At 43.4% G+C, this 27,162-nt stretch overlaps 1 protein-coding gene across 2 annotated transcripts in view; it reads right to left on the reverse strand.

The window, feature by feature from the left end:
• Positions 1-27,162, reverse strand: part of MSN (moesin) — a 72,682-nt gene that overhangs the window by 20,436 nt on the left and 25,084 nt on the right. For both annotated transcript variants that reach the window (XM_010592740.3, XM_064278370.1), the window contains one exon: positions 3,636-3,719. In XM_010592740.3, coding sequence (XP_010591042.2) covers positions 3,636-3,719 — 84 coding nt within the window. The remainder of the gene's footprint in view (positions 1-3,635; positions 3,720-27,162) is intronic.

Genomic DNA, 27,162 nt, shown 5'->3' on the forward strand with positions numbered 1-27,162 from the left:
CCCCCCAAGCATAGCAGTGCAGCGGGAAAAAGTACAGTTTTGCAGTCAGATCTGTTTTTGAAACCCCATATCACAGCTTACTAAGTACATGGCCTACGGTATGTTCTTTTACCTTTCTGAGGCAGGGTTGATGTGAAGATTAAAGCATCTAGCCAGGACTAATCTATAGTAGGTGCTCAATAAATGATACTTCTCAGAAAAATACTGATTTTCCAGAAGGAAAGTGATGAACTTCCTGATTTCTTCCCATTCCTCTCCTCAAGCAGTGTGAAAGACTCCAGACTCTTAACGGCTTTCAGAACTGCACACTGATCTGGCCAGGGCTCTCTACCATCTGGGCTTCTCTCAGAATCACACTTGTAGTACCCAGATGAAACCAACAGTAAAAAAATAATTTCCAGGCCTTATGGCTGTTCGAAGCTAATAAACCTCTTTGTTCAAGGATTTTTCTGCCGTAGGCTCTAACTCATACATTTCTCTCTTTCCACAGCCATCCCCCTCCAATGCAAATGCACAAATACCCCAGTGTTGAGGGCAGGGAATGGTGTCATTTGGTTAGAGATGGGATGTAGAACCAGGGCTCTGGGAAAGAGTCTGGGCAGAGGTCAAAAGAGCCCACGACTCCCAGCTGGGCCACAAAATCTACGCTAGCTGGCACCCTCCATTAGCTGCTTCCCAGAATGATATTGCTGTCTGAAGCGGAGAGCTCTGTAGCCTATGTCTCATATGGGTACCTTCTCCTTTTTGTCCCAGAAAGAGTAAGAAGCCAGTCAAAGAGGAGATGTCTCTCCTGCCAGGTAGCCCTCCCCCAGAATATGTCAACATCTGATCATACTAAAGTGAGGCATTTTCCTCTACTTTACAGAAAAGGGTAGTCTGAAATCCAAATAGTAGGGATATCAATGGGAGAGAGATATGGAATGCAGAAATAAATGTCAGAGATAGATTTTTGAGAGATAACCAGATTTGAGAGATCAGTTAGACATTGTATAAATGGAGAAAAACAGGCCCAAAGAGAGGAAAAGTTTCTTTAAAGTAACATGGGGAGTGAGTGGCAGAGCCAGACCTAGGGCCCAAGATTTCCCACTTTCAGTGCCCTTTCAACTTCACCAGGCTGTCGCTTTAAAAGCTCTCCAATATAAAACCTGCATGCAAGGGGAGAATGCAAAAACTAAATATAATCAAAATGCACTCTGTCATTCTAGACTAGCACTGTAACCACTTGTGAGCTATGTGAATGTCAGCACATTAGTTTACTTCAAATTAATGTGTGTTTAAATGTTCCTCAGACTAATTTATTTTCATAATTAAATATCAATGATCCCCCTTTGCCATTCAAAACAAAACACACACACACAAAACTCCAGAGAAGAAGCAAATTTCAACTAAGTTCACAGATCATCAAGCTTATCTCCTGACTCTAGCATTAACAAGACAAGAAGTATCATGAGACTGGAATGGAAGCTATCATTTATTACATCTCTACTATACGCTGGATGCTTTACGTAGAACTGTCTCTTACCTATTTGTATTTTCTTACTGTCTTTCTCATCTATTTCTAATTTATCCTTTTCAATTTTATGTATCACTATAAGACACCACAACTGATTTTTCTGGGTAACAGGTGAGAAATAAATATATACATTCTCTCATGACCTTACAAAAAGTCTGCCAGGTAGATATTAGACCCATTTTCTTGGATGACAATACTAACCCAGAGAAAGTCAATAATTTTCCCAAAATGTAGCTAGGGAAGTGGGGAATTTGGTAAAATGGGGCCAGTACTAATTTCTATACCGTAGGGCTTTGTGATAGTCAAATGAGATGGTACACAGGATGCCTGTCATAGTACCTACATGCTGCTATAAGCTCTCAATAAATGTTAATTATTACGTGTATTAGACAGACAATTTTCCACTCTATCATGTGACTACTACCCATCTGTCAGTTTGTTGTACTACGGTGGCTTGCATGCTGGTATGATGCTGGAAGCTATGCCATCAGTATTTCAAACACCAGCAAGGTCACCCATAATGGACAGGTTTCAGCAGAGCTTCTAGACTAAGACCAACTAGGAAAAAAAGGCCTGGCAATCTACTTCTGAAAATTAGCCAATGAAAACCCTGTGGATCACAACAGAACACTGTCCAATACAGTGCTGGAAGACGAGCCCCTTAGGTTGGAAAGTACTCAGAATAGACAATGGCCACAATAATGGGCATCAGCATACCAAATAATCATGAAGATGGCACAGGACTGGGCAACATTTCCTTCTGTTGTACATGAGGTCGCCATGGGTCGGAGCCAATTTGATGGCAATTAACAACAACTAAGAGCATCATCATGTGACACTGGGGACTTAGGGGCATACTCAAGCTGTCCTCGGATTTCTTGCCATTGCTTCCATTCTCTTACATGGAAACCTGAATGGAAAACAGCCCCCCTTCATTCTCATCTTCATTCTCCTCTTGTCTTTCCTCTCATCATAGAATTAGCCAATTTGAACACAATTTCCTTTTCCTTTCTTCCTCCCCTTTCCAACCCTGGGAAAGTTCTCAGATAGTGGAGGGGCACAGACGACAAGAGAGAAAAGGAAGCAAGAGGGCGTGGAGAATCTATCACAGCCTCACCAGCAGCTGGCGGGGAAATGGAATAATGGCCTGTCTGGAGAGGTCCCAGACTCTGGAAATAGGTGCCTCATTTTCACTCCTGGAAGTCTGGCCACTGATGGTGTATCCCTTGGCCCGAGGGGAGTCTCTGCAAACTGAAATACTCTGGCTCTCATTTATATCATACAGCACATCCCTTCTGACAATGATGATTGGCAATGAAGTGACACTCCTTAGGTTGGAGATGGGAATAATCACTTCATTTATTGGGAGTAAGCAATTATCTCCATGGCATGCCTGCAGGAGCTGAGGTACATTCCTACTGCATTCATTATTCCCAGTGGTATCCTAAGTTCCAACATTCCTTTGAGGGAAATGCACTTAGAGCTTACTACCTCAAAGGGAATAAGTTGGTTTCCTTTTACTAGGAAGCAAAAAATGTGACAGAAAGGCTGTGTCATGTAGTGTTAAGAATATGGGCTTCAAATACTAGCCAGATACTAACCAAAACCAAACTCGCTGCCGTCGAGTCGATTCCAACTTATGGCGAACCTACAGGACAGAGGAGAACTGTCCCATAGGGTTTCCAAGGAGCAGCTGGTGGATTCGAACTGCCGATCTTTTGGTTAGCAGCCATAGCTCACTGTAGCTCTTAATCACTGCAATTAAGTTATTTAACTTCTGAATTTCATCATGTAAATGGAGAGAAGATCATTTACATCTCTCAGAGTTGAGAGGAAGCTTTCATGTGCTAACATTTTCAGAGCTATAATTCCCTTTTCTTTTCTCCCATGTTCAGGACCAAGGATAGGATTAATTGCAGCCATCTGGGGTGAAGGTTGCCAAAGTTAAACTTGTCCTCCTTTGCTATTAAGGCTGGGGTCAGTCTTTGTTTCAACCCATCTTGGAAGAGTGAGTAGGAGAAGAGATTCCCTAGCAAAAGGCAGAAAGCATGAATAGTTGGCAATGTGGTGGGAGCCAATGCGGGAAGGGGAGGAGGCTAAGGACCAAGAGTCCCTCCCTTACCTGGTCAAAGAGCTGCTTGCCAGTGGTGTTGGGCTGGATGGCAAATTCCAGTTCTGCATCCATGGTGGTCACACGCACATTAATCTAAGTCAAGATCAAAGGAAGTGGGTTAGTTATCTGGCTCTGTGCCGCCTCTGTTCAACCACAGAAGAGGGAACTAGGATGTTAAGACCCTGAGCAACTTAGGTGTTGGTGGAGAGGAAGGAGGACTACTGAAACAAACAGACAATAATTCAGCCCTGCTCCCAACCAGCCTATTAAAGACATAAAACATAGCCACAGAGTAACGTGTACCAAGGGGCAAACAAATAAATGAAAATCAGCATACTACCAAGAGAAAACAAGTGTTGACTATACTTATTCTTCTAGAAAGCCTTTTCTACCTGCACCAGCCAGGTTCAGCCCACAGCATTCTCTCCACCTCTAATGTTTTTGCAGAGGCAACTTAAACAGGATAAAGAGCACCGGGTTCCAAGCCTAGCACTCTCACTGGCTCAATCTACAACTTTGGCTATTTAGGAAACCCTGGTAACATAGTGGTTAAGTGCTACGGCTACTAACCAAAAGGTCAGCAGTTTGAATCCACCAGGCGCTCTTTGGAAACTCTGTGGGGCAGTTCTACTCTGTCCTATAGGGTCGCTATGCGTCGGAATTGACTCGACGGCAACAGGTTTGGGTTTTTCGTATCCCCTTCCGAGACGTTAGTTTCCTTCATTTGAGCAAAGGCAGAAATGGGAGGGGGGAAGTCAATTAGACTAGATAATGTCCTAGGGCCATTTCAGTGTGGACATATATGGTTCTGTACACTGCCTTACATTGTTAATGCTTCCTGTATTTATGTTTCATTGGCCTCCCTAGGCACAAGAGAGGAAGGGGGCCTCAGCAGAGGCGGGTGTGGGCAGCACAGATGTGCTACCAAAGCCAAGTCAGCAGAGAACAAAGAGACAGGGACAGGACTAGACAAAAATAGCACGTAGCCACATACAGATTTCACAGGCACTAGAAAAATCTATTCAGCAGCACCATGGAATAAAGGCCCGGCAATCTGCTTCCATAAAGGTTACAGCCAAGAAAACCCTATGGGGCACTTCTACACATGGGTTTGCTGAGTCAGAATCAACTCGGCAGCAATAAGTTTTGTTTTGTGTTTGTTTAGAAAAAGTATTCTCCATCTTTACAAATGGATCCCCATCCCAGGTCAATGATAGTTGAAATTCCATGATAAGCGATTTGTTTCTTTGGCTGAAAACTTGGTTGTAATGATAGCAGTAGTAATCACAACAATAAGCAGTAGCTTTCATGTACTGAGAATTACTATCGACTCGACGGCACCAAGTCTGGTTTCCGGTTTTAGGCACTGAACTAGGTGCTTCATATACATTACCTCATTTAATATCAGCAATCACCCTGTGAAGTAGAGAGTATTATCTCCACATTAAAACCACATTAGGGATGAAGAAATAATCTTCTAAAGTCACATCACTATTAAGTGGGGGAACCAGGGTTTGAATTCAGGTCTAAGTCCAAACCCCATTTTTTTTTCAAACCTGAGGCTTTAAAGCAATATGCTAAATTCCTCTTACATCAGAACCCAAAAAGTCTCCCATTTAAAAGAAATCAAAGACTAATTTTTTTATTCATTGGATATTTTGCTTAAGTAGAATCCGCCAGGTGCTCCCTGGAAACTCTATGGGGCAGTTCTACCCTGTCCTATAGGGTCGCTATGAGTCGGAATCAACTTGACGGCACTGGGTTAGTATATATGGTACAGCCGCAGGGTGGTTGTTATATGGTCATATAAAATATTTATAAAGACTACTTTATAACAAGGAGAGACAATTCAGTAATATTAAGTGAGGAAGAGCAAGCAACAAGATTGCATACAGGACATGAGCTCAACTTCGTGAAAAGTATGCATACAGAGATGACTAGAATCATACCCAAATGTTAGCCAGGCTTGGTTTTGGGGTGGTGATCTTATGAGTGTTTTTCCCCTTCTTCAAATTAAAAAAAAAAAATCTACGTTTACTAGGATGCTCACATATTACTTATACTATTGGAGTGGGGGTGGGGGAATCCTGGTGGCATAGTGGTTACGAGCTACGGCTGCTAACCAAAATGTCGGCAGTTCAAATCCATCAGGCACCAGGCACTCCTTGGAAATCCTATGGGGCAGTTCTACTCTGTCCTATAGGGTCCCTGTGAGTCTGAAAAGACTGGACAGTAATGGGTTTTTATGGGAGGGGGAGAGGAAGACTAAAAATAGAATTGTCAAAGATTCAAATCCCCATGGAGTGGGTAAAACACTAAGCTTTATCAGTCTTTGACACCTCTGGGCCTTTCCTGAGCACAGGGGTCAGGACAACAGATAGCCATTTTACTAGCTAAAGAATTCTGATGAGGACCAGGCCTGGAGAACAACCTTGCGAATAAATCTCAACAGGAGCCAGGGAGGAAATCTATTTCAGGATTGACAATGGGACAGGAAAAGCCCTGAAGGCAGGAACAAGCAAGGCAAGTACTTCAGAGGGAGACAACAGGCAAGATTAGCTACTTTGACTTGGTGTTACCTTAGGCATCCTGCCAACCCAGTGACCCCTGTAGAACAGGCAGGGGGCCCTAAGGTAAGGGAAATGAGACCCAGTGGGCTGGAATTTGCGGGGTACCATGCTATATGAGTCGAAATCAACCCAAAAGCAATGGATTGCTATATCCAGCTTCAAACCACCCTTCAGTTGGGTCAGAGGAGAACTCAAAACACCAATGACCAAGGGGACAGAAGAGAGTGGAAAAGGGAGAGTGGGCATTTTAGTATTGAGAAATAGTTTTAATTATCCTAGAATCCAGATTTCTGGGTTCATGGGGTTGGTGTGACCCACTCAGGCCATCTGCCATTAGGCATTCTTTTGAACCTTGAGCCTTTAAGGAACTGCTTTCCTAAAGTCACCTTTAAGTCAAACAATAGCTTAGTAAGCAGCTTAGAGGAGATAGTTTTGCCTTAGACACTGAGGTTTTTTAGAGAATTATCTACATGCAGCTAGTTTCAAGGAGCAGGAACCCCAAGGTCTGACTGGAAAATGTAGGGCATGTCTTTAGGGACTCTGTTTCTACAACTGACTGACCCTGGAGCCCTGCACGTGTTCTGATGCTATCTTCTGAGACATCAACATGGCAATGACCTATGAATTGTATCTACCCACAATAAATATATTCTGTTACACTAATTTTTGTGTTTCTCTGTGCATTTAGGTTTTTGACAGTATATTGGACTTCATTCCCACCTCAAGGTTTGTGTCTTACTTAGTGTTACCTCTCCAGTGGGTACTCATAAGATGTTTAAATGAATGGGTACTAAGCAAGAGGATGTAAGAGACAGATACAGCATAGTATACACATCCAGAAGCAGGAACATTTTACATCTTGACCTTTTTTGTGCCCTGGATACTTCTGCCAATCTGGTAAAGTCTATGGATCCCTTCTGAGAATATTCGTAAATGCATGAAATAAAGTAGATACAAGAAAGCTAATTATATTGAAATAGCTATCAAAATTTAATAAGTATTATCATATTATACAATAATCTAGCACTAAGTCTTATTAGTTATTACTACTCTAATTTGAAATTTGTGTTGTACATAAATGATATTTTGAGGAATCTACAATAACCAAAACATGATACAAAAAATCTTAGATTACCATTGTTGATATACTGCTATTGTGTTATTGTTGGGTTCCATCAAGTTGATTCCAACTCACAGCAATGCCATGTGACAGAGTGGAACTGCCCCATAGTATTTATGGAAGCAGATCACCAGGTTTTTCTCCTGTGGAGCCTCTGGGTCGGTTCTAACCACCAACCTTTCAGTTAGCAGCCAACAGCTTAACCATTGTACCACCAGGGCTCCTTGATACTGTTATTACTCTTGACTTTTTTCTGTTTCTTTCTTTCTTTTTGCCTCCATTCATAATTGAAGGAGAGGCTAAATTTCAGTGAGAGGTTAGTGAAAATAAATATCTAATTTTCCTCCATCGAAGTCCACAAATCCATCACACATCACATTCTATCCATGGACTCCACGAAGGTCTGAGGACTCTAAGCTAACGAGCCTCCTACAAATTTATTTAAATTCACTAGCATTAATAGAATACTATGTTTAAGGAAGGAAACGCCTGTGGCATAGTGGTTAAGAGCTATGGCTGCTAACCAAAAGGTTGGCAGTTCGAATCCACCAGGCGCTCCTTGAAAACCCTATGAGGCAGTTCTACTCTTTCCTACAGGGTTGCTATGAGTCAGAATCAACTCAACGGCAACAGGTTTTTGGTTTGATGTTTAAGGAAAGGAGACCTGGTGGAACAACGGTTAAGTGCTCAGTTGCTAACCAGAAAGTCAAACCCACCAGCTGCTCAGCAAGAGAAAAGACCTGGTGATCTGCTTCCATAAAGACTTCAGTCTAGGAAACCTGATGGGGCAGTTCTACCTTGTCCTACAGGGTTGCTAGGAGTAGGAATCAACTCGAGGACACACAACAACAACATGTGCAAGGAATTAGACAATAGAGCTGTAGGACTGGTGCCTGCCCAGAAGGCACTTACTGAGTAACAACAGAACTGTAATGAACAAGGGAAACTCTGAAAAGTGCCATAGCAGAAGAACAGTGAAACCCATTTGTGGAAATTAGGGACCAGAATTCAAGTGATAGTTGCACTTTCATTAAGCACAAGCTTGATTTTTGAAAAAGAGAGACTGGTGGATGAGGGGAAGCATACCCAAGTGTTTCAAGTAGAGAAACCAATGTAAACGATGGCCCAGGAGGAGGCACAGATGCAGACAGCCTGCTTAGAGGCAAACACATAGGCTTACTTCCAGGGTGAATGAGGTCTACAGGGAGAAAAGTGGGCAGAAAGATTGAGAAGGCAGGCGGAAGGCCTTGAAGTCTACCCTAGAAAGGTGGGCTTTAATTTTGCCAGCAGTGGCCAGCCAGCCTGGAGGATCTGAGCAGGCTGAGGGACAATCAGAACTGTATTTTTTAAATTTATTTTGTTGTTGAGACTACACACAGCAAAACATACATCAATTCAACAGTTTCCACATGTATGATTCAGTACCATTCTCAACCTCCTTTTCTGAGTTGCCCCCCATTAACATAAACTCACTGCCCCCTAAGGTTCCTATCTAATCTTTCGAGTTGTTTTCACTTTGATCCCATATAGATAGTTCTTAAAAGAGCATAATGCTCAAGGCAGACATTTCCTTTTTTATTTTTTTATTGTGCTTTAAGTGAACATTTACAATTCAAGTCAGCTTCTCATACAAAAACTTATACTTATGTGACCCTAGTTGCTCTCCCTACAATGTGACAGCACACTCTTCCCCTTCACCCTGTATTTCCCATGTCCATTCAACCAGCTCCTGTCCCCCTCTGCCTTCTCATCTCACCTCTAGGCAGGAGCTGCCCATATAGTCTCATGTATGTGTCTATTTGAGCTAAAAAGCACGTTCCTCACCAGTATCACTTTTTGTGTTATACTCCAGTCTAATCTTTGTCTGAAGAGTTGGCTTTGGGAATGGTTTTAGTTTTAGGCTAACAGACAGTCCAGGGACCATGGTCTCTGGGGTCCCTCTAGTCTTAATCAGACCATTAAGTCTGGTCTTTTTACTAGAATTTGAGGTCTGCACCCCACTTTTCTCCTGCTCCATCAGGGATACTCTGTTGTGTTCCCTGTCAGTGTAGTCATTGGTGGTAGCCAGGCACCATCTAGTTCTTCTGGTCTCGGACTGACAGAGTCTCTGGCTTATGAGGCCCTTTCTGTCTCTTGGGCTCATATTTTCCTTGTGTCTTTAGTGTTCTTCATTCTCCTTTTTTTCCAGGTGGGTTGAAACCAATTGATGCATCTTAGATGGCCGCTGGCTAGTTTTGAAGACCCCAGACGCCACTCACCAAAGTGGGATGCAGAGCCTTTTTTAATACACTTTGGTATGCCAATTGACCTAGATGTCCCCTGAAACGATGGTCCCCAGACCTCCACCTCTGCTACTCTATCCCTCAAAGTGTTTGGTTGTGTTCAGGAAACTTCTTAGCTTTTGGTTCAGTCCAGTTGTGCTGACATCCCCAGTAATATGTGTTGTCCTTCCCTTTACCTAAAATAATTCTTGTCCACTATCTAATTAGTGAATACCCATCTCCTCCCTCCTCACCCTCGTAACCACCAAAGAATGTTTTCTTCTGTGTTTAAACCTTTTCTTGAGTTCTTATAATACTGGTCTCATACAATATTTGTCCTTCTGCCACTGGCAATTTCACTCAGCATAATGCCTTCGAGATTCCTCCACGTTATGAGATGTTTTGAGGATTCATCATTGTTCTTTATCATTGTGAAGTATTCCATTGTGTGAATATACCATGATTTATCTATTCATCCATTGATGGGCACGTTAGTTCTTTCCATCTTTTGCTACTGTAAATAGTGCTGCAACGAACACGTGTGTGCATATATCCATTCGTGTGAGGGCTCTTATTTCTCTAGGATATATTCCAAGGAGTGGGATTGCTGGATTGTATGGTAGTTCTATTTCTAGCTTTTTAAGGAGGCACCAAATTGATTTCCAAAGTGGTTGTATCATTTTATATTCCCACCAGCAGTGTATAAGCGTTCCTCTCGACAACCTCTCCAACATTTATTATTTTGTGTTTTTTGGATTAATCCCAGCCTTGCTGGGGTGAGATGCCATCTCATCATAGTTTTGATTTACATTTCTCTAATGGCTAATGATAGTGAGCATTTCCTCATGTATCTGTTAGCTGCCTGAATGTCTTCTTTGGTGAAGTGCCTGTTCATATCCTCTGCCCATTTTTTAATTGGGTTATTGGTCTTTTTGTTGTTGAGGTTTTGCAGTATTATATAGATTTTAGAGATTAGATGCTGGTCAGGTTTGTCATAGCCAAAATTTTTTTCCCAGTCTGTAGGTCGTCTTTTTACTGTTTTGGTGAAGTCTTTGGATGAGCATAAGTATTTGATTTTTAGGAGTTCCAGTTATCTAGTTTCTTTTCTGATGTTTGTGCTTTGTTAGTAATGTTTTGTATGCTATTTATGTCATGTATGAGGGGTCCTAGTATTGTCCCTATATCTTCTTCCATGATATTTATCATTTTAGATTTTATATTTAGGTCTTTGATCCATTTTGAGTTAGTTTTCGTGCATGGTGTAAAGTATGGGTCTTATTTCATTTTTTTTTTGCAGATGGGTATCCAGTTATGGCAGCATCATTAAAGACACTGTCTTTTCCCTATCTAACGGACTTTGGGTCTTTATCAAATTATCAGCTGCTCATAGGTGGATGAATTTATGTCTGGATTCTCAATTCTGTTCCATTGGTTTATATATCTGTTGTCGTACCAGTACCAGGCTGTTTTGACTACTGTGGCAGTATAATAGGTTCTAAAATCAGCTGGTGTGAGGCCTCCCACTTTGTCCTTCTTTTTCGGTAATTCTTTACTTATCCGAGGCCTCTTCCCTTTCCATATGATGTTGGTGATTTGTTTCTCCATCTCATTAAAAAATGCAATTGTAATTTGGATCGGGATTGCATTGTATCTATAGATCACTTTGGGTATAATAGACATTTTCACAATGTTGAGTCTTCCTATCCATGAGCAAAGTATGTTTTTCCACTTATGTAGGCCTCTTTTGTTTTCTTGCAGTAGTGTCTTGTAGTTTTCTTTGTATGTGTCTTTTGAATCTCTGGTTAGATTTATTCCTAAGTATTTTATCTTCTTGGGAGCTATTGTAAACAGTACTGATTTGATGATTTCCTTTTCGACGTTCTCTTTGTTGGTGTAGAGGAATCCAACTGATTTTTGTATGTTTATCTTGTATCTTGATATTTTGCTGAACTCTTCTATTAGTTCCAGTAGTTTTCTTGTGGATTCTTTAGGGTTTTTTGTGTATAAGATCATATCTTCGCAAGGCAGACATTTTTTACTAGTTAAGCTAAACTGTTGCTTGGTTTTAAGAAGACTTCATGGGATGTTTTTGGTTTAAGGTTTAAAGATTTTCTCAGGGCAATATTTTGAGGAGTTCATCCAGCCTCCATAAATTCTGGAGCCCATGATAATTTGAAATTCTGTTCTGCATTCTTTACCTTTTGATCAGAATTCTTCTACAGAATCTTTTATCAAATTGTTCAGCAATGGTAGCCAGGCACCAACCAGCTCTTCTAGTCTCATGGCAAAGGAGGTAGTTGTTCATGAAGGCAATTAGCCACACATTCCATTTCCTCCTCTTATTCCTGACTCTCCTTCTTCCTCTGTTGCTCCAGGGCAATAGAGAACAATTACTGTGGCTTGGATGGCCTGTGCAAGCTTTTAAGAGCCCAGGCAGTATGCAAAGAATTAGGAGGTATAACAGAAGCACTAACATGTTATTAAGCCAATTAACTGGTACGTCTCATGAAAACATGACCCTAAATATCCAAATCAAGGAACCAAACGCCATGATGTATTGGGTTGTACAAGCACCCTCAGCAGCTACTCTTCTTCCTCTTTTTTTTTTTTTTTGGTTGCAAGTATATCTATCACACAACTTTTGCCAATTCAACTTTTTACAGATGTACAACTTATTGACAGCACTTAAAATAATCAGCTGTGCAACCCTACCCTTAATCAACACAATTTTTTCATCACGGTAAATGGAAACTCAGTACTCCGTAAGCAATAACCACCCTTTTCCCCTTCCCTCCCACCCCTGGTAACCACTGATAAACTTTGGTCTCTACATTTGCCTTTTCTTGTGTTTTTATATAAAAGTGAAGTCATGCAATATTTGTCCCTTGGAGATTGGCTTATTTCACTCAGTATAATGTCTTCAAACTCCATCCATATTGTGGCAAGTATCAAGACTTTATTTCTTCTACTGGCTGAATAGTATTCCATTGTATGTATATACCATATTTTGGTTATCTATTCATCTGTTGATGAGTATTTAGGCTGTTTCCACCTTTGGCTATTGTGAATAGTGCTTCAATGAACACTAGTGTACAAGTCTCTGCTTTCAAGCCTTTTGGATATATACCTAGGAGTGGAATTACTGGGTCATGTGATATTTCTGTTGTTAGTTTTTTTTATGAACTGCCATGCTGTTGGAAACCCTGGTGGCATCGTGGTTAAATGCTATGGTTGCTGACCAAGAGGTCGGCAGTTCAAATCCACCAGGTGCCCCTTGGGAACTCTATGAGGCAGTTCTACTCTGTCCTACAGGGTTGCTGTGAGTCAGAATCGACTTGACGGCAGTGGGTTTGGCCATACTGTTTTCCACAATGGCTATACCGTTTTGCATTTCCACCAGCAATGGATAAGGGTTTTAATTTCCCCACATCCTTACCAACATTTTTTTTTAACCATCCTAGTGGGAGTGAAATGGTACCTCATTTTGGTTTTGGTTTGCATCTCTCTGATAGCTAATGACACTGACATATTTTCATGTGTTTGGTGGCCATTTGAATGTCCTCTTTGGTGTAATGTCTATTCAAGTCCTTTGTCAATTTTATGATTGTGTTGTCTTTTTGTTGTTAAGTTATTGAAGTTTTATATATATTTTGGTTATTAGATTCTTATCGGATATATGGTTTCTGAAGATTTTCTCCCAGTTGGTAGCTTGTCTTTTTCCTTTTTTGCTAAAGTCTTTTGATGAACAAAAGTTTTTAATTTTTATGAGGTCCCATTTATTTATTTTTCTTTTGCTGTTGGTGCTTTTGTTACTATATTAGGCAATCCATTGTTAAAAGCTAGGCCCAACAACATTGCCCCTGTATTTTCTTCTAGAATTTCATGGTTTTATTTTGCACATTTAGGTCTGTGATTCATTTTGAATTAGTTTTTATGGTATGAGGCATGGGTACTGTTTAATTTATTGTATTAGAAGTCCTAGCCAGAGCAATAAGACAAGAAAAAGAAATGGAAGGTATCCATATTGGAAAACAAGAAGTAAAATTATCTCTATTCACGAATGATATGATCCTATATGTAGAAAACCCCAAACAGTTTGCAAGAAAACTTTTAGAGGAACTTAGCAAAGTTTCAGGGTATAAGGTCAACAAAAAAAAATCAGTTGGGTTTCTATACAATGAGAAACCTGAAAGGGAAATCACGGAAACAATTCCATTTACAATAGCATCTAAGAGATTAAAATTCCTAGGAATAAATTTAACCAGGGACGTGAAGGACTTTTACAATGAAAATTATAAAACACTGCTGAAAGAGATTAAAGAAGACTTATATAAGTGGAAAGATGTTCCTTTAATGGATTGGAAAATTTAATATTATTAAGATGTCAATACTACTCAAAGCAGTCTATAGATGTAATGCAATCTCGATCAAAATTCCAATGCCTTCTTTATAGAAATGGAAAAACGAATCCTCAACTTTATATGGAATGGCAAGAGGCCTTGAATAGCTAAAGCAATGTTGAAAGAGAAGAACAAAGTAGGAGGACTCACATTTTCTGATTTTAAAAGATATTATACAGCTACAGTAATCAAAACAGCCTGGTACTGGTATAACAATAGACACATAGACCAATGGAATAGAATTGAGAGTACATAAATAAACCCACACATCTATGATCAACTCTTTTTGAAAAGGGTGTTAAGACCATTCAATGGGGAAAAGAAGAGTCTCTTCAATAAATGGTGTTATGAAAATTGGACTTCCACATGCAGAAAAATGAAACAGAACTGAGTTTTTTGGAAGAAAGCACCCAGGGAGGAAAGTGAGGAAAGGGTGAGACTTAAGGAAAACATTCCACAGTATAAACCACAGTACAAAAGTTCTCTTTAATTCACACTATTGGGAAGAATTTTCAAAGGCAAAAACCAGCACCTCTCATAAGTCATGTCAATCTAGCATCCTCAGGGCACTGACCAAGGGTTGAGGCCCAGTGCCTGATCCATAGTAGGTACTCGAATATTTGTTAAAGTAATGTTGCTTAAATCAATCAACTGGTAGAGAAGGGGCCAGCCTAAGTTAGGAATAGCATGTCAGAGAAGCTATTGTTGTCCATGTCTCCTCCCTTCTAAGATATGGCAATGCCCCTGAGCCAAGGCTCTTCTAGAAACCAAATATGCCTAGCTGGAATCCAACTGGAACCTACATCTCCTGAATCCCTGCTTGGGGCTTCTATCATTCTACTGTGGCTGCTTTTCCAGGGATAGAAACCTGAGGTTTCCTGAACTGAACTGCAGAGATAAATAATCTTAGGTTTAAAAAAGAAAAACAAACACAAATGGCTTTCCATTCTTGCCACCACCTTAACTCAGAAGAAAATGTGAGTCAAAAGGACAGGGCCATGTTTTCTCTGTGTGTTGGAGGTGATAGGTGATAGGTAAGGCAAGAGTGTTGATCCTAGAAGGTCCCTTTGTTCTCCCTTAGACTACTCTGGGACCCATATACCCAGGATGAACTATAGGCCCAGACCCACTGCCACACAGGGTCTATTGCATGCTCACGCATAGTGGGTACCAGCTACCCTCCTTTTTGGCCTGATCTCTGATCTGTCACTGAGAAAAGGATAGTCTAGTTTGGGAGGCAAGAACCTGAAAATAAATCCTTTGTCATGGACTGTATTGCATCCCCCCAAAATATGTGTCAGTTTGGCTAGGCCATGATTCCCAGTATTGTGTGGTGGTCCACCATTTTGTGATCCGATGTGATTTTCCTATGTGTTGTAAATCCTGCCTCTATGATGTTAATAAGGCAGGATTATAGGCAGTTATGTTAATGAGGCAGGGCTCAATCTACAAGATCAGGTTGTGTCCTAAATCAGTCTCTTTTGATATATAAAAGAGAGAAGCAAGCAGAGAAACAGAGGGACCTCATACCACCAAGAAACAAGAGCCAGGAGAATAGCACGTCCTTTGGACCCAGGGTCCCTGCACTGAGAAGCTCCTCAACCAGGGAAGATTGATGACAAAGACCTTCCTCCAGAACTGACAGAGAGAGAAACCATTCCCCTGGAGCTGGAGCCCTGAATTTGGACTTCTAGCCTCCTAGACCGTGAGAGAATAAATTTCTCTTTGTTAAAGTGACCTACGTGTGGTATTTCTGTTATAGCAGCACTAGATAATTAAGGCAGCTTCCAAAGTCAGCAGAAAGTTCCCAGACAGGCCCTCAGCTTGGCTGGAGTAGAGGAGCTGGCCTAGGTCAGGTACCATTTCAAGATGTGGTCCCCAGCAGACGACAGTTTGTACAGCTTAATCCCTGCCTAAACCAGACCCTCAGAATCCACGTACAACCTGAGGTCAGACTGTGTCTCCGAAGAATATTAAGAGTTTAGGGAACAAAAAAAGTCTAGGGGGTAAACCTCTCACACACACTAGCCCTCCCACTCCTAGCCCAAGTACAATAATCCTCCCATTATTTATTGAAGAATTGAGCACAGGCACTTCCTATGTCAAGCCCTTCCAATGAGCGTTAATAAGCCCACCTCGGTGAGGAAAATGTGGCCTACTGTCCAAAGCTCTCAACAAACCGGAACCTCTCCTGTTGCCCCAACTGGCTGGCCTGAGAAACAAAAATAACCAGGTCAGACGCTATGTCTGTCTTGGCAGCAACAGCTGAGGCGCTTTGGTCTCTGGACCTGGCCAGCTTCAAATAAGGGATCTTCTTTCCCTAGAACCAGGAATATCCATGTGAGCAGTAGCCAGGCCACAGTGAGGGGGTCTGGCAATGTTTTCCCTAACCTGTCCTGTGTCACTGAACTACAAGATGGCTCTTTCCTGAAGAGAAGTTTGGGGGAGACATAAGGGAAAGCAGAAAGAGAATTGAATAATCACAAATAACTTGCTTGAAGCTCTTTCCTCCATGTCTGAGGGGATTGGCATTACCAGCCCCACTTTATAGAGGAAACAGAAGTACACAGAAGCAGGTGACAGCAGGATAGAAATGAACACTTACTGAATGCCAACTTCGTACCAGACCCCGTCACCCACAATCTCACTTAACATTACTGAGGCCGTATTTACTCAGCCAGCAAGTGGTGGAGGTGGGTTTTCTGGCCATGCCCAGAGCTCTCTCCATGACCATACCTATCTCTCTGGTCATGCTGATTTCACTTCTCTCTTCAGTGGCTAAGGCCCAAATACTGGCATAGGAAGCCTGGGCATATCCAGAAAGCACTGCTTGGGAAGGCCTCCTTGCTAGGGTAGAGTTTGTGAGTCAGCCCAGTTGAGTCTGAGCTCAATGACCTCACCTCCCACCTGCCACTTCCCCAATCCCCTCCGGGCTTCCAGTGAGGTCCCTGGTATGGAAAAGAAGGCAAGGGTAGGTATGAGGAGGGGGACCAGAGGCAGGACAAGCCCTACCAGGGCAGCCCCAGAGCTTCAGTCTCTTCCCTGGCCACACAGTTACCACAGTGTCACCCAAACTGCCTTTCATCACCTTGTGGATTATCCCCATTATTTAGGCTCCAGCACCCACCATTTCCTGCTGCCAGGACTGGGGCCAGGGCAGGGCCTGGTTTGTCTGGCCCCTCAGGATGACAACACTGCCTCAAGCAGCTGTTTTCCATAAGAAGGAAAACAAGGGTTGCTTTGAATCTCTAGCCTAGGAGGAATTCCCCACCTCCTCCTCCACTGGCTCACTCCCCAGCAAGTCAGCCTCTTCCCTGTTGACTTGCAAGTGGTACTTGGTACAGTTATCTGTTCTGACCTTTTCCTGCCCATTTCCAGACCCTTTATACAGACAGCAAGGCCTACCTGGGGTTAACATCTCCTATACCTGTGCCGTTCCCAGTAGGTTCTAGAAAGGAGAACCACACCCTCCCCACCCATGCCCATTCTTTAATGTGTAAGCAGTGGTTCTTAAACCACTCTAGTTGCTGCAGAGAGCCTGGGGGACAAGGATCCCCTTTTGTTTGCTTTGGCCCAGGCCTGCCCTCCACAAGCTCCCCAAGAAACAGCTCAACTAGGAGACAAGGGCATATTGGAGACTGGGTGTTACTCCTCCAATTACCATATGTTTGGGGCCCTAACTCCTCTTAGTCAGTAAGAACAAAACCACTTTGTCATTATGGGAGGAGAGCTCAGGACAGACGCCAAAGCTGAAGAGGTCCGAAACATTGAGGCCAATTTAGAAAGCTGCAGCTTCATTAATCCAACATTAATGGCATGGCCCTACATTTTGCTCAATCTCAGACCCAGGTAGAGTCCTCCTCTTTCCTCTCAGTACTTGAAGGTCATGAAGAAAACTAAGCCCATACTACCTGCGCCTAACTCCAAGTCTTTTAAAATCAGCTCAGCCAAACTATACCCCAGGGGCAAACACCCACTGTCCCAGCTCATCTCTCCTTCTTAAGCACATGGTTTGCTCCACCACCTCCTAACCATAGCTATTCCACCTCTTTATACTTCCCCAGGACCTCAATCTACTCATCCTAGAATCTCATCTGGCTCCTCAAGAATAACCATCTTCTGAATTTCTCATCCTTGTTCTTCAAGAGAAATAAACAGCCTAGAATCTCAAACTGTCAGACCTGGAAGGTACCTCAGAGATAATTTGATTCAAACTCCTCAATATATAACTGGAGAAACTGAAGTCCAGAGAAGGGAAGACACTAGCCCAGGGTCACATAGCTGCTAGGTAGTGTGAGAGCAGGGATTAAAAATCTGGCTCTTAATTCATCGCCCTGTTTAATTGGCCATAGTGCCACCCTGGCACTTAGAAAAGACCAGGCAATTCATGAACACTTCTGTTGATCTGGAGGGACTATGTGGAGGGGGCTGGACCAGTTTACTTCCATGAACTCCAAGCTGGCACTGCTTAGTAGCCTGGCTTTCAATAGAGAGAAGACTTAACTTTCAAGCTCTGCAACATTCACCATCACCCATTCTAGGGAGGCTGAACACTTTTATAATGACATGGAAGGAAACTCAAAGAGCTCTTGTCTCTGGGGCAGCTTCCTTTGCAAAAACTTGGATAGCAACTGGTTGGGAACAATTTGGATAGCCTCCAGCAGGCACAGCCAAGACCCAAGCTGGGGCTGGCACGAGGTGGGGTGGAACAGGGAAAGAGGCAGGGAATTTGAAGAACAGGTTTGTATTCACGAAGCCAAGAACAACAGATTCCTTCAATTCCCATAAAACCTTGAAGTGGCTGAAATAAAAGGGGAGAGAGCCCACCTTTAATAAAGTACATTTCCCAAATGGGCAAAGCCCCTCTCTGGGGCCACACCCAGCTGGGCTTTGCTCTCTTGCTTCAGTTTCCTGCTTGACCCAACTTCCTGCCTGTAAGTTTCACAGAAAGTATTTGTAGACTGGAAACACAGGCCATTTGCAGCTGTGTGATGACGCCAGCTCTGCCCAGGGCACTAGAAAAGGGCTCTGCTCCCTCTGATCGGGAATATACCCCAGTGACATCCAGCATCATATCTCCAAAGCACACTCAAGCCAATCCGAGACAACTTGGGTCCCATCCATTGCTCAAGGAATTTCTGCTCTGCCCTGTACCCCTGGGTATTAAAATTGCTGAAGCCAGGATCAGTTAACTACACAGGGGCAGAGGCAGGGGTAGGCTCAGGCTTCCATACCTAGGCAAAAAGCTCCATTTTCAACCTCAGGGCCAGGATAGCATCGGCTTTCTGCCCATCTTGCTGGTGAGCCAATTCCGGTATTTGGGGAACCCACAAATTCTGAGCCCTCATCTTAGAAATAATTTCTCAGCTCTTTGAGGGGCAACGTGTGGTGTAGTAGAAAGAGGCTTTGGAGTCTCTATGACCTTCCCCTTGCTGAACCTCAGTTTCCTAATCTACAAAGTGTGTCAATAATATCAACCCCACTGCAAGGCTGTTGGGAGATTTAAGCTAATAGACATGAAAGTGCTTGGCACATCATAGGTAGAACGTGAAAATTAGAAACCCCTACTCTTTGGCTATAATACTACAAATATCCTACCTCTCAGGAATGACTTAAAACAAAAAGCTGTTTGACTTCAGAGGGCTGGGGGCTGCCTAAGAAGACCCCTCAAAAAGCCCTTCTAGTCTAAAGGACTCTTTAACTTCAGGGTCAAACTCTAAAATGTGATTAGGTTTCTAGTTGGCTAGAAAATGTGAAGCCATACACATCAGTTAGACATACACATATCCTTGCATTTTAAACGCTTTCTCTTTTGGGAGGGATGGGGATTCCCCTCCCCAAAAAGCAGAGCCTGAGACAGAACAGAACACAATAGACCACTTAATGTGACCTTCACTTTTTCAAAGGCTGCCTGATCTTTCCTCGTTTTGGGTTCTGCCTTGCCATTTTTCTTCAGTCATATCCCACTAACATACACATGTCCCCATTCCCTCAACATAATTTACCAGAACCTTCAACTTCCCTCAGCAGGTATCTAGAAGATCCCAAACTGGGTCTGCAAACTGGCTCATCAGAATCACCAGGGGTAAATTTTAAAAATACAGATTACCTGGCCTTACCCACAGAGATTCTGATTTATTAGGTCAGAAGCAGGGTCCAGGCATCAGAATTTAAGAGCCCCAGGTAATTCCAAGGCCTGACCAAATTTGGGAGCCTGTGACATAGATTATAGTTCCCTGAACTAACCAGCCTCTCATGGGCTGGCATTAATATGGCTAGGTGGTACCTGATGGAAGAGAAACACAGTAAGCACAGAACTGCAGAGACACCTGGACCCCTGGACCTGGCAAACAGCTCTACAGGGTTGAACACAGCCTACCCCACAAAAGATCAGGGATGCTACTGCCCCCAAAGCCCTTTGCACCCTGGTCTCCCTATTTGCAAAATAGGGCAGAAATTATCTCTGTCTCTCCCCACCTAGAATTATCACTACCCGCCACCACAGACACTATGATGCACTAAATAATGTCTATGTAGTTGGAGGAACATAGCTTTGTATTCTGAAAACCTGAGAGCAAGATCCAGCTCCACCAATAACAAGCCATGAGCTTCCAATCTCCCCATCAGTAAAACGAACATAATAATGCCAACCAGGCAAGAGTGTTGTGCAGTGCTAACGCAGTGTTTCTCAAACTTAGCTGGTCATAGGAATCATCTGCGGCACTAGTTTAAAAACCCAGATTCCTCCATCCCACCCCAAACTTACTGAAACAGACTCTCCAGAGGAGGGGCTTGGGAATTAGCATTTTAACAAATGTTCCAGGTGATTTTTAGTAACTGGGAAATTTAAAGAAACACCACCTGGCACAGATGCTGTTGAGGGAATGCTGCATGGGATGAGAGAGTAGGACCAGAGGTCTGGTCCTCCAAAATATTTTCTGGCCTAGAGATCCACCTTGAGGCTAGGACCCAGCAGAGCAGGCTCTGCAGGCAGGAGGAGGAGGAGGAGACTTTGGATTTCTAATCAGAAAGTTCAGCACTCTAAACCCTCAGGCCATCGTCCAGAGTCTTCCATCATCCACCCATCTAGTTAAGAATCAGAAAGTGGAAGGCAACAGCCAGTGCAAAACATGTTGATCAAAATGTTCTAATCAGGGCCCCAATCAAGGCCTTCTTGAGTTCTTAGCCTCTTAAACACTCCATATTCACTCTTTCCTGGGAGAAATTTCAGGCTAGGAGTACACCTTAAATGGCACTCTCCCTTTCCTGGGTGCTCTGATAACTTGGGGAACAAAAGAGGCATGGTGAGAGGGTGCTGCATTTGCACCCAGATGTGAGCAGCTTGGAAGGGTGCGGTGGGAGTCTAAGATAGGTATGACTAGCAATGGTGTACTGGAACCAATGCCTACTAGAGATGTACATCTCTTCCCAACTCCTTCTTCAAGGGATTTCACGTTGGTAGCTTGAAACTGGCCATGGTGGGAGTATTTATATCAAGGAAATCAGCTAACACTACATATCATGGCTTCCTCAGATAGCTGATTATTAAACATTTTCCAGTACACCACTGGACATGAGACACATGCAAGGTAAGCATTCTTCGGCCCATTTTACAGATGAGGAAACTGAGTTCCAATGAAAGGAAGCATCTGTCATCTACCTGCATGACCTTAGCCAAGAGCTAGGTCTGTCTGGCAAACTACCAACTCCTGGCTCTCCCTACCCACAAGGTAGTAGGAGGGCCTTTATTGTTAGCCAAAAGGTAGCTAACCTACAGGTCTCTTCTGTTAGCTAAAGGCCAAAGAGGAGCACGTAAGTCTTTTCCTGGTGCACCATCAAGGAAAAGCTGGGGGTAAAGAGTTCAAGACTGAGACATGAAGGCAACAGGAGCTGGTCCCATCCCTTCCAGAGGAGAGAGGCTGGAGTGGGGTACAATATGGGCTGAAAAGCCCTAGTGGAAGCCACAGTACATTCTTAAGGTCTTCACAAATGCCTGACAGAGAGCCTGGGCTCTGGAGGGAGGTCCTGGGGCACTGCAAGTCCCTAGACCTCTTGAAGCCTCAGTTTCTCTATAAGTAAAATGCGAGCATAATGCTCAACATCATAGGATTGTTGTGAAGATAATATTTATCTCGTTTATTTACAGGAAAGTACCTAGCTTAGTGCCTGGCATGGAGTAACTGTCAGAAAAATTTTAATTCCCTTATCCTGAAACCTCATTATCCAACCCATATCCTTCCAGGGCCTTGTGCCCACGGTTATATAATAATCCTAGCCCTATGTGTACAGTGCTTTACAGCTTAAAAGACATTTGCCCACATGCATTCTCTCACTGGCTTCAACTGTATGACAGGCAGGGCAGAGATAAGTACCATTTTACACAAGGGGGAAATGGAGACTCAGTAAGGTAAAAAAGTAACTTGCTCAAGTGTGAAGGAGACAGGACTAGAACCCAGGTCTCCCCAGCAACTAGAGCACTGTTCTTTGCCCTTTCAAGTTTCCCTTATTTGAGGTTACAAAAGGGTCCTTCCAAAGGGTTACCTATTATCATTTATTTCGTCCAAGAGATCTAGTGGCCTCTGGCTTCCAGTTCTGTCTCAGGAAGCTACAAGGGAGTCTGCCCCTCAGGATGGGAGAACAGCAAGGCAGCATGGGGTGGGGGCTGTCCTTGCAGTAGAGGAACCCCCACATCATTAGCTTGGAGCAACCAATCAAGAATAATGATTCAGAAATTGGGTCTGCATGAGATCCCAGTAACCTCAGGATACTCCCTTCCCCTTCTAGGTCTGAGTGGGCCCAACTACACTGGGTAGGTCTTGATCAGTGGTTTTCAATTGTATTACTATTTTTCAAGCAGTTTTCTGTCTCCTCATCACATGAAACTTCAAAATATGAAGCACATAAAAGTAGAGCTGTTCTGGTTGAAGAGGGGGCTTCAGCTCCCCAAGCGGCTCAGCCAAATACAGTTTGCAAACCACTGAACTGGCAGCTTGCAGGAAGAGATAGAGTTCCAGGTCTGACCTTCTAAAATTCTACTCATTCTAGCTCTGACACTGATTTCTTACAGGACTCTGTAGTCTCTTGCCTCTCTGGGCCTCAGTTTTCCCATCTTTAATACGAGGTGGTTGGACCAGTTGGTCTCTAAAGGCCCTTTCAGCATTGTGATTCCAGGAAAAGGGAGGCCACCTATCCCCAGGGTGGAGAACTGTGAAGAGACTAGCATGAGCAAAGCCCCATTTCTATACCCCAGAGAACCCCCTCAGCCAGCTGATGACTCTGAACTGAACTCTTCGGGCAGTTCCTCAAGTACTTGGGTGAATAACAGGCTGGGTGGGTGGGCAGACAGGCAGGAAGGCAGGCGCCCCACCCTCCCTTGCACAGGAAGCTAGCTACATCCTCTTTTCTCCACCCAGGCAGCACATCTCCAAAGGTCCCTAGCAGAAGCAGTGGGGGCAGGGAGAAGAGGAGGATGGGGCCTGAAAGGAAACTGAACATGCAAATCACCTCACTGTGCTAGGGAACCATCTTGGGGGAGGGAATAGACTAGAACCCTGGGAAAGAGCAACAAAGCAGCCCCATTCTCTACTGGGGGTCCCTCTCCCTGACAAAGACTTGCCGAAATGGCCTATGGTTGCCATATCTGGGTGCAGGAGTCACAAGGCTTGCGCTGGTACAGTGGGTAGCCTGGGTCCACCCACTCCTTGCCATTGAATTTCTTCAAGATGGAGAGCTGGGCCTCATTCACGTAGGTGTTTCTCAGGTATGGTTCTTTCTTAGGGTAAGAAACATGCCATGGGTGTGGTAGGGACGACGTACACATGAGTGAACATTTCATGCTTCTCAAAGGCCAAGGAACCAGGTACCAGCCCTCATGGTCACACCACCAGCCCACTTTCCCGCACTGCCTCCATACCCTGTGACTGGGGCCCAGCCCTCGCCACATCCTGTTCTCAGAGGACACGTGGCTGCCTGAGGAAAGATAATGTCATTACCACACTCCCCCTTCCTGGAGGAGGCTCTGGTTCACTGGGGAGGGAGCCTGAGTTCTCTGCCTGACCAAGCTGAACAGTCTGCAGTAAATCTCCAATTTGCACAGACAGGGACAAGAAGGGTGAGCAGCTAACACTAGGAGCACTTCCTACATTGTAGATCCATACCTAGAGAGAGATGGTCATGGTGCTTCAAAGTGCTTCTGGAAAAGTAAATTTTCTGGAAAAATACGAATTGGAAACTTTTCCTACTATTTGGAGAAAAGATAGCGTGTTCTTCCTTGATTAATGAACCAGGAGATATAAAAATACAATAAAATTGTAAAAAGACTCCCAAACATCACTTAAGGCTCACTACACATGAGTTTTAGATACCAATATCAGAAGTTTTGTTAAAGCAGCATGATTTACTGACAGGGTGTTAATGTGCCTAGAATGCTTTTGGCCACTCAGGGAAAGAAAATGACTTCAGACCCATATGAACAGATCCCTGAGCAAGGTCAAATGGGAAGAGATGATAAGGGGATACCACAGCCTAAGCCCACTCATTGCTGAATCCCTTCATTTCTTTCTAACCAGCCAACAAGATGGCTTCCCTTTGTCTTTCCTCCCTAGCCCATAAGTAGCAAGGAATGTGGCTGAACATTTCATCTGAATATTCAGGGTGGGCCTCACTCATCCAAGGTAAAAAGTAGGAAGGCAAATGCCATTCCACAGGACTACCTCACTAAGTGCAGACCCACCAAGCAAATGCAGAGCTTTAGTGTGGTATGATCCTTGGCAGCTGGGTTTGTATTGGGAATCTTGGCTGGCTACTCCTAAGCAGATGTCCCCGGTCCCACCCAGCCAGCTACTCCCTCACATCTAATCTTGCAGCCCAATCCAACTCTTGCCCCCTCAAGGAACAAAGTGCATCACATAGGCCTGAAGAAAACACAACTCTTAGCACCTGCCTCCAGTGTATATGCTGAAGGCTGAAGGATGGCCTCATATCTGCCCTAGGTGTCTGTCTGTAGGCACTAGCTCACAACTAGCTCACAACCTTCATTTTTGTTGCAGTCACCTTCCTGGAAGCAGAGGTATAAAGAGTCCACATGCTCTCAATCTCTGTGGATCTATCATCATTTTGGAAAAGTCCCTTTGTGGGTGGGGTGTGACTGGTAAGAGAGTATGGTATCCAGCTTATTGGCTTTGGACCCTAAGTAGCTTGAGACAACTTCTCTAAAAGCTGGCTTTTTTTTTTTTTGAGTTGATAAAGCTACATCTTGCCTTCCAAACCACAAGCTCAGCTACCAATTTACTGAGACCGGTAAAGACTGTTTAACTTATCCAGCCAACATGCAGGGTTTTTTTTAGCACCTCTACCACCACAAACACACAATCTTTGCACCCCTTAATGCTGAAGTGAGCATGCTTGCACCCACCCACCCCCATCCCCATATAAATACATCAGAATTCTCAGGGTAGGGTGAAAAGTGCCCCCCCCCACCATAAGTTTGGTCTAGTTTCTTCAGATAGCTGCAGGGGAAGAGTCTCACTGGAATCTCTAATGAAATTATCCAGCAGCCTCCCTAATAATTCAGACAATATATATTGTTGCACAATCCAAAGGAAACCTTAAAATCCTACCTAAAATTCTAGTAAGAATTAGAGAAGCAAATATGGCCACCTCTTACCTACAAAAAAAAAGAAGAAAGAAAACAAAAATCCTCATAACTGGACCAATAAGCAACATCATGATAAACGGAGAAAACACTGATTTTTTTTTTTACTTGGATCCACCATCAACACCAGTGGAAGCAGCAGTCAAGAAATCAAATGACACATTGCATTGGGCAAATCTGCTGCAAAATTTTAAAAAGCAAAGATGTCACTTTGAGGACTAAGGTACACCTGACCCAAGCCACGGTATTTTCAATTGCCTCAGAAGCATGTAAAAGTTGGACAATGAATAATGAAGACAGAAGAGGAATTAATGTCTCTGAATTATGGTGTTGGCAAAGAATATTGAATACATCATGAACTGCCAGAAGAACAAACAAATCTGTCTCAGAAGAAGTACAGTCAGAACGCTCCTTAGAAGCGAGGATAGCAAGACTTTGTCTCACGTACTTTGGACATGTTATCAGGAGGGACCAGCCCCTGGAGAAGAGCATCATGCTTGGTAAAGTAGAGGGTGAGCAAAAAAGAGGAAGACCCTCAAAGAGATCTACTGACACAGTGGCTGCAACAATGGGCTCAAACATCACAGCGATTGTGAGAATGCCACAGGACCACACAGTGTTTTGTTCTGTTGTACACAGGGTTGCTATGAGTTGGAACAGACTTGACAGCACCTAACAACTTACCTACCTCAGGTGTTTCAGAAAGGACCCCTCCACTGACATGGACACATATTGTTTCCATATAAAATCACGTTGCCAGACACTGAATATGAACCAGGCCTTGAGATGACTGTAATGCTTGCATGTGTGCATGTATGAGAGAGTGAATGTGTGAGAGTATTTTTTGGGGGGGAGAGACAACATGCAGTCAAGTGAATGAGGAGTTACCATTTGGTGCATAAAGGCCAGTGATAGAGGTAATCAGAGGGAACACAAAGAACGGGCACTCAGGCCAGAATGGGGAAGATAGAGAAAAGGGGAGGAGAGAAGGCAGAAGGTTTCTAGCGGAAAAGCCACCTGTCCTGAAGGATAAATAAGGCTGTCACACGAAGAAGAGAAAGGGGAGCGCATGTTATTCTAGATAGAGATACAGTATGTACAAGGACACACAGGCAAGAAACGTAATGTATACTCTCCAAATGCCACAGGGAATATAAGTGAAAATCCTTCCCAGAGGGTATAAAGTTAAGGATCAAGGTCTCCCTTTCAAGGTCCCTGTCCATCTTCCCAGGATCTATTAGAAAAGAATAAATTAGAGACCTTCCTGCAACCTCAGTATTAGGACCAGCTCATCAGATTTGGGGGAGAGGTGTGCCACAGAGACACAAAGCCCTGAAGATAAAGTCAGACAAGATGGTCTAATGTACAAGACACAGGAGAGAAGCTGACTGTTCCATACAGCCCCACTGAGGCACAATCTTAGCTTAATGAACACTCCCCACAGTGTTCATCAAACCACACACCTCAGGGGAACCATCCTCCAAGCCTCCAAGGAGCCTAGTACAACACACTTTCAATCCATATGGAAAATC

Source organism: Loxodonta africana, chromosome X (assembly GCF_030014295.1).
Source record: "Loxodonta africana isolate mLoxAfr1 chromosome X, mLoxAfr1.hap2, whole genome shotgun sequence".
NCBI classification, from domain to species: domain Eukaryota; kingdom Metazoa; phylum Chordata; class Mammalia; order Proboscidea; family Elephantidae; genus Loxodonta; species Loxodonta africana.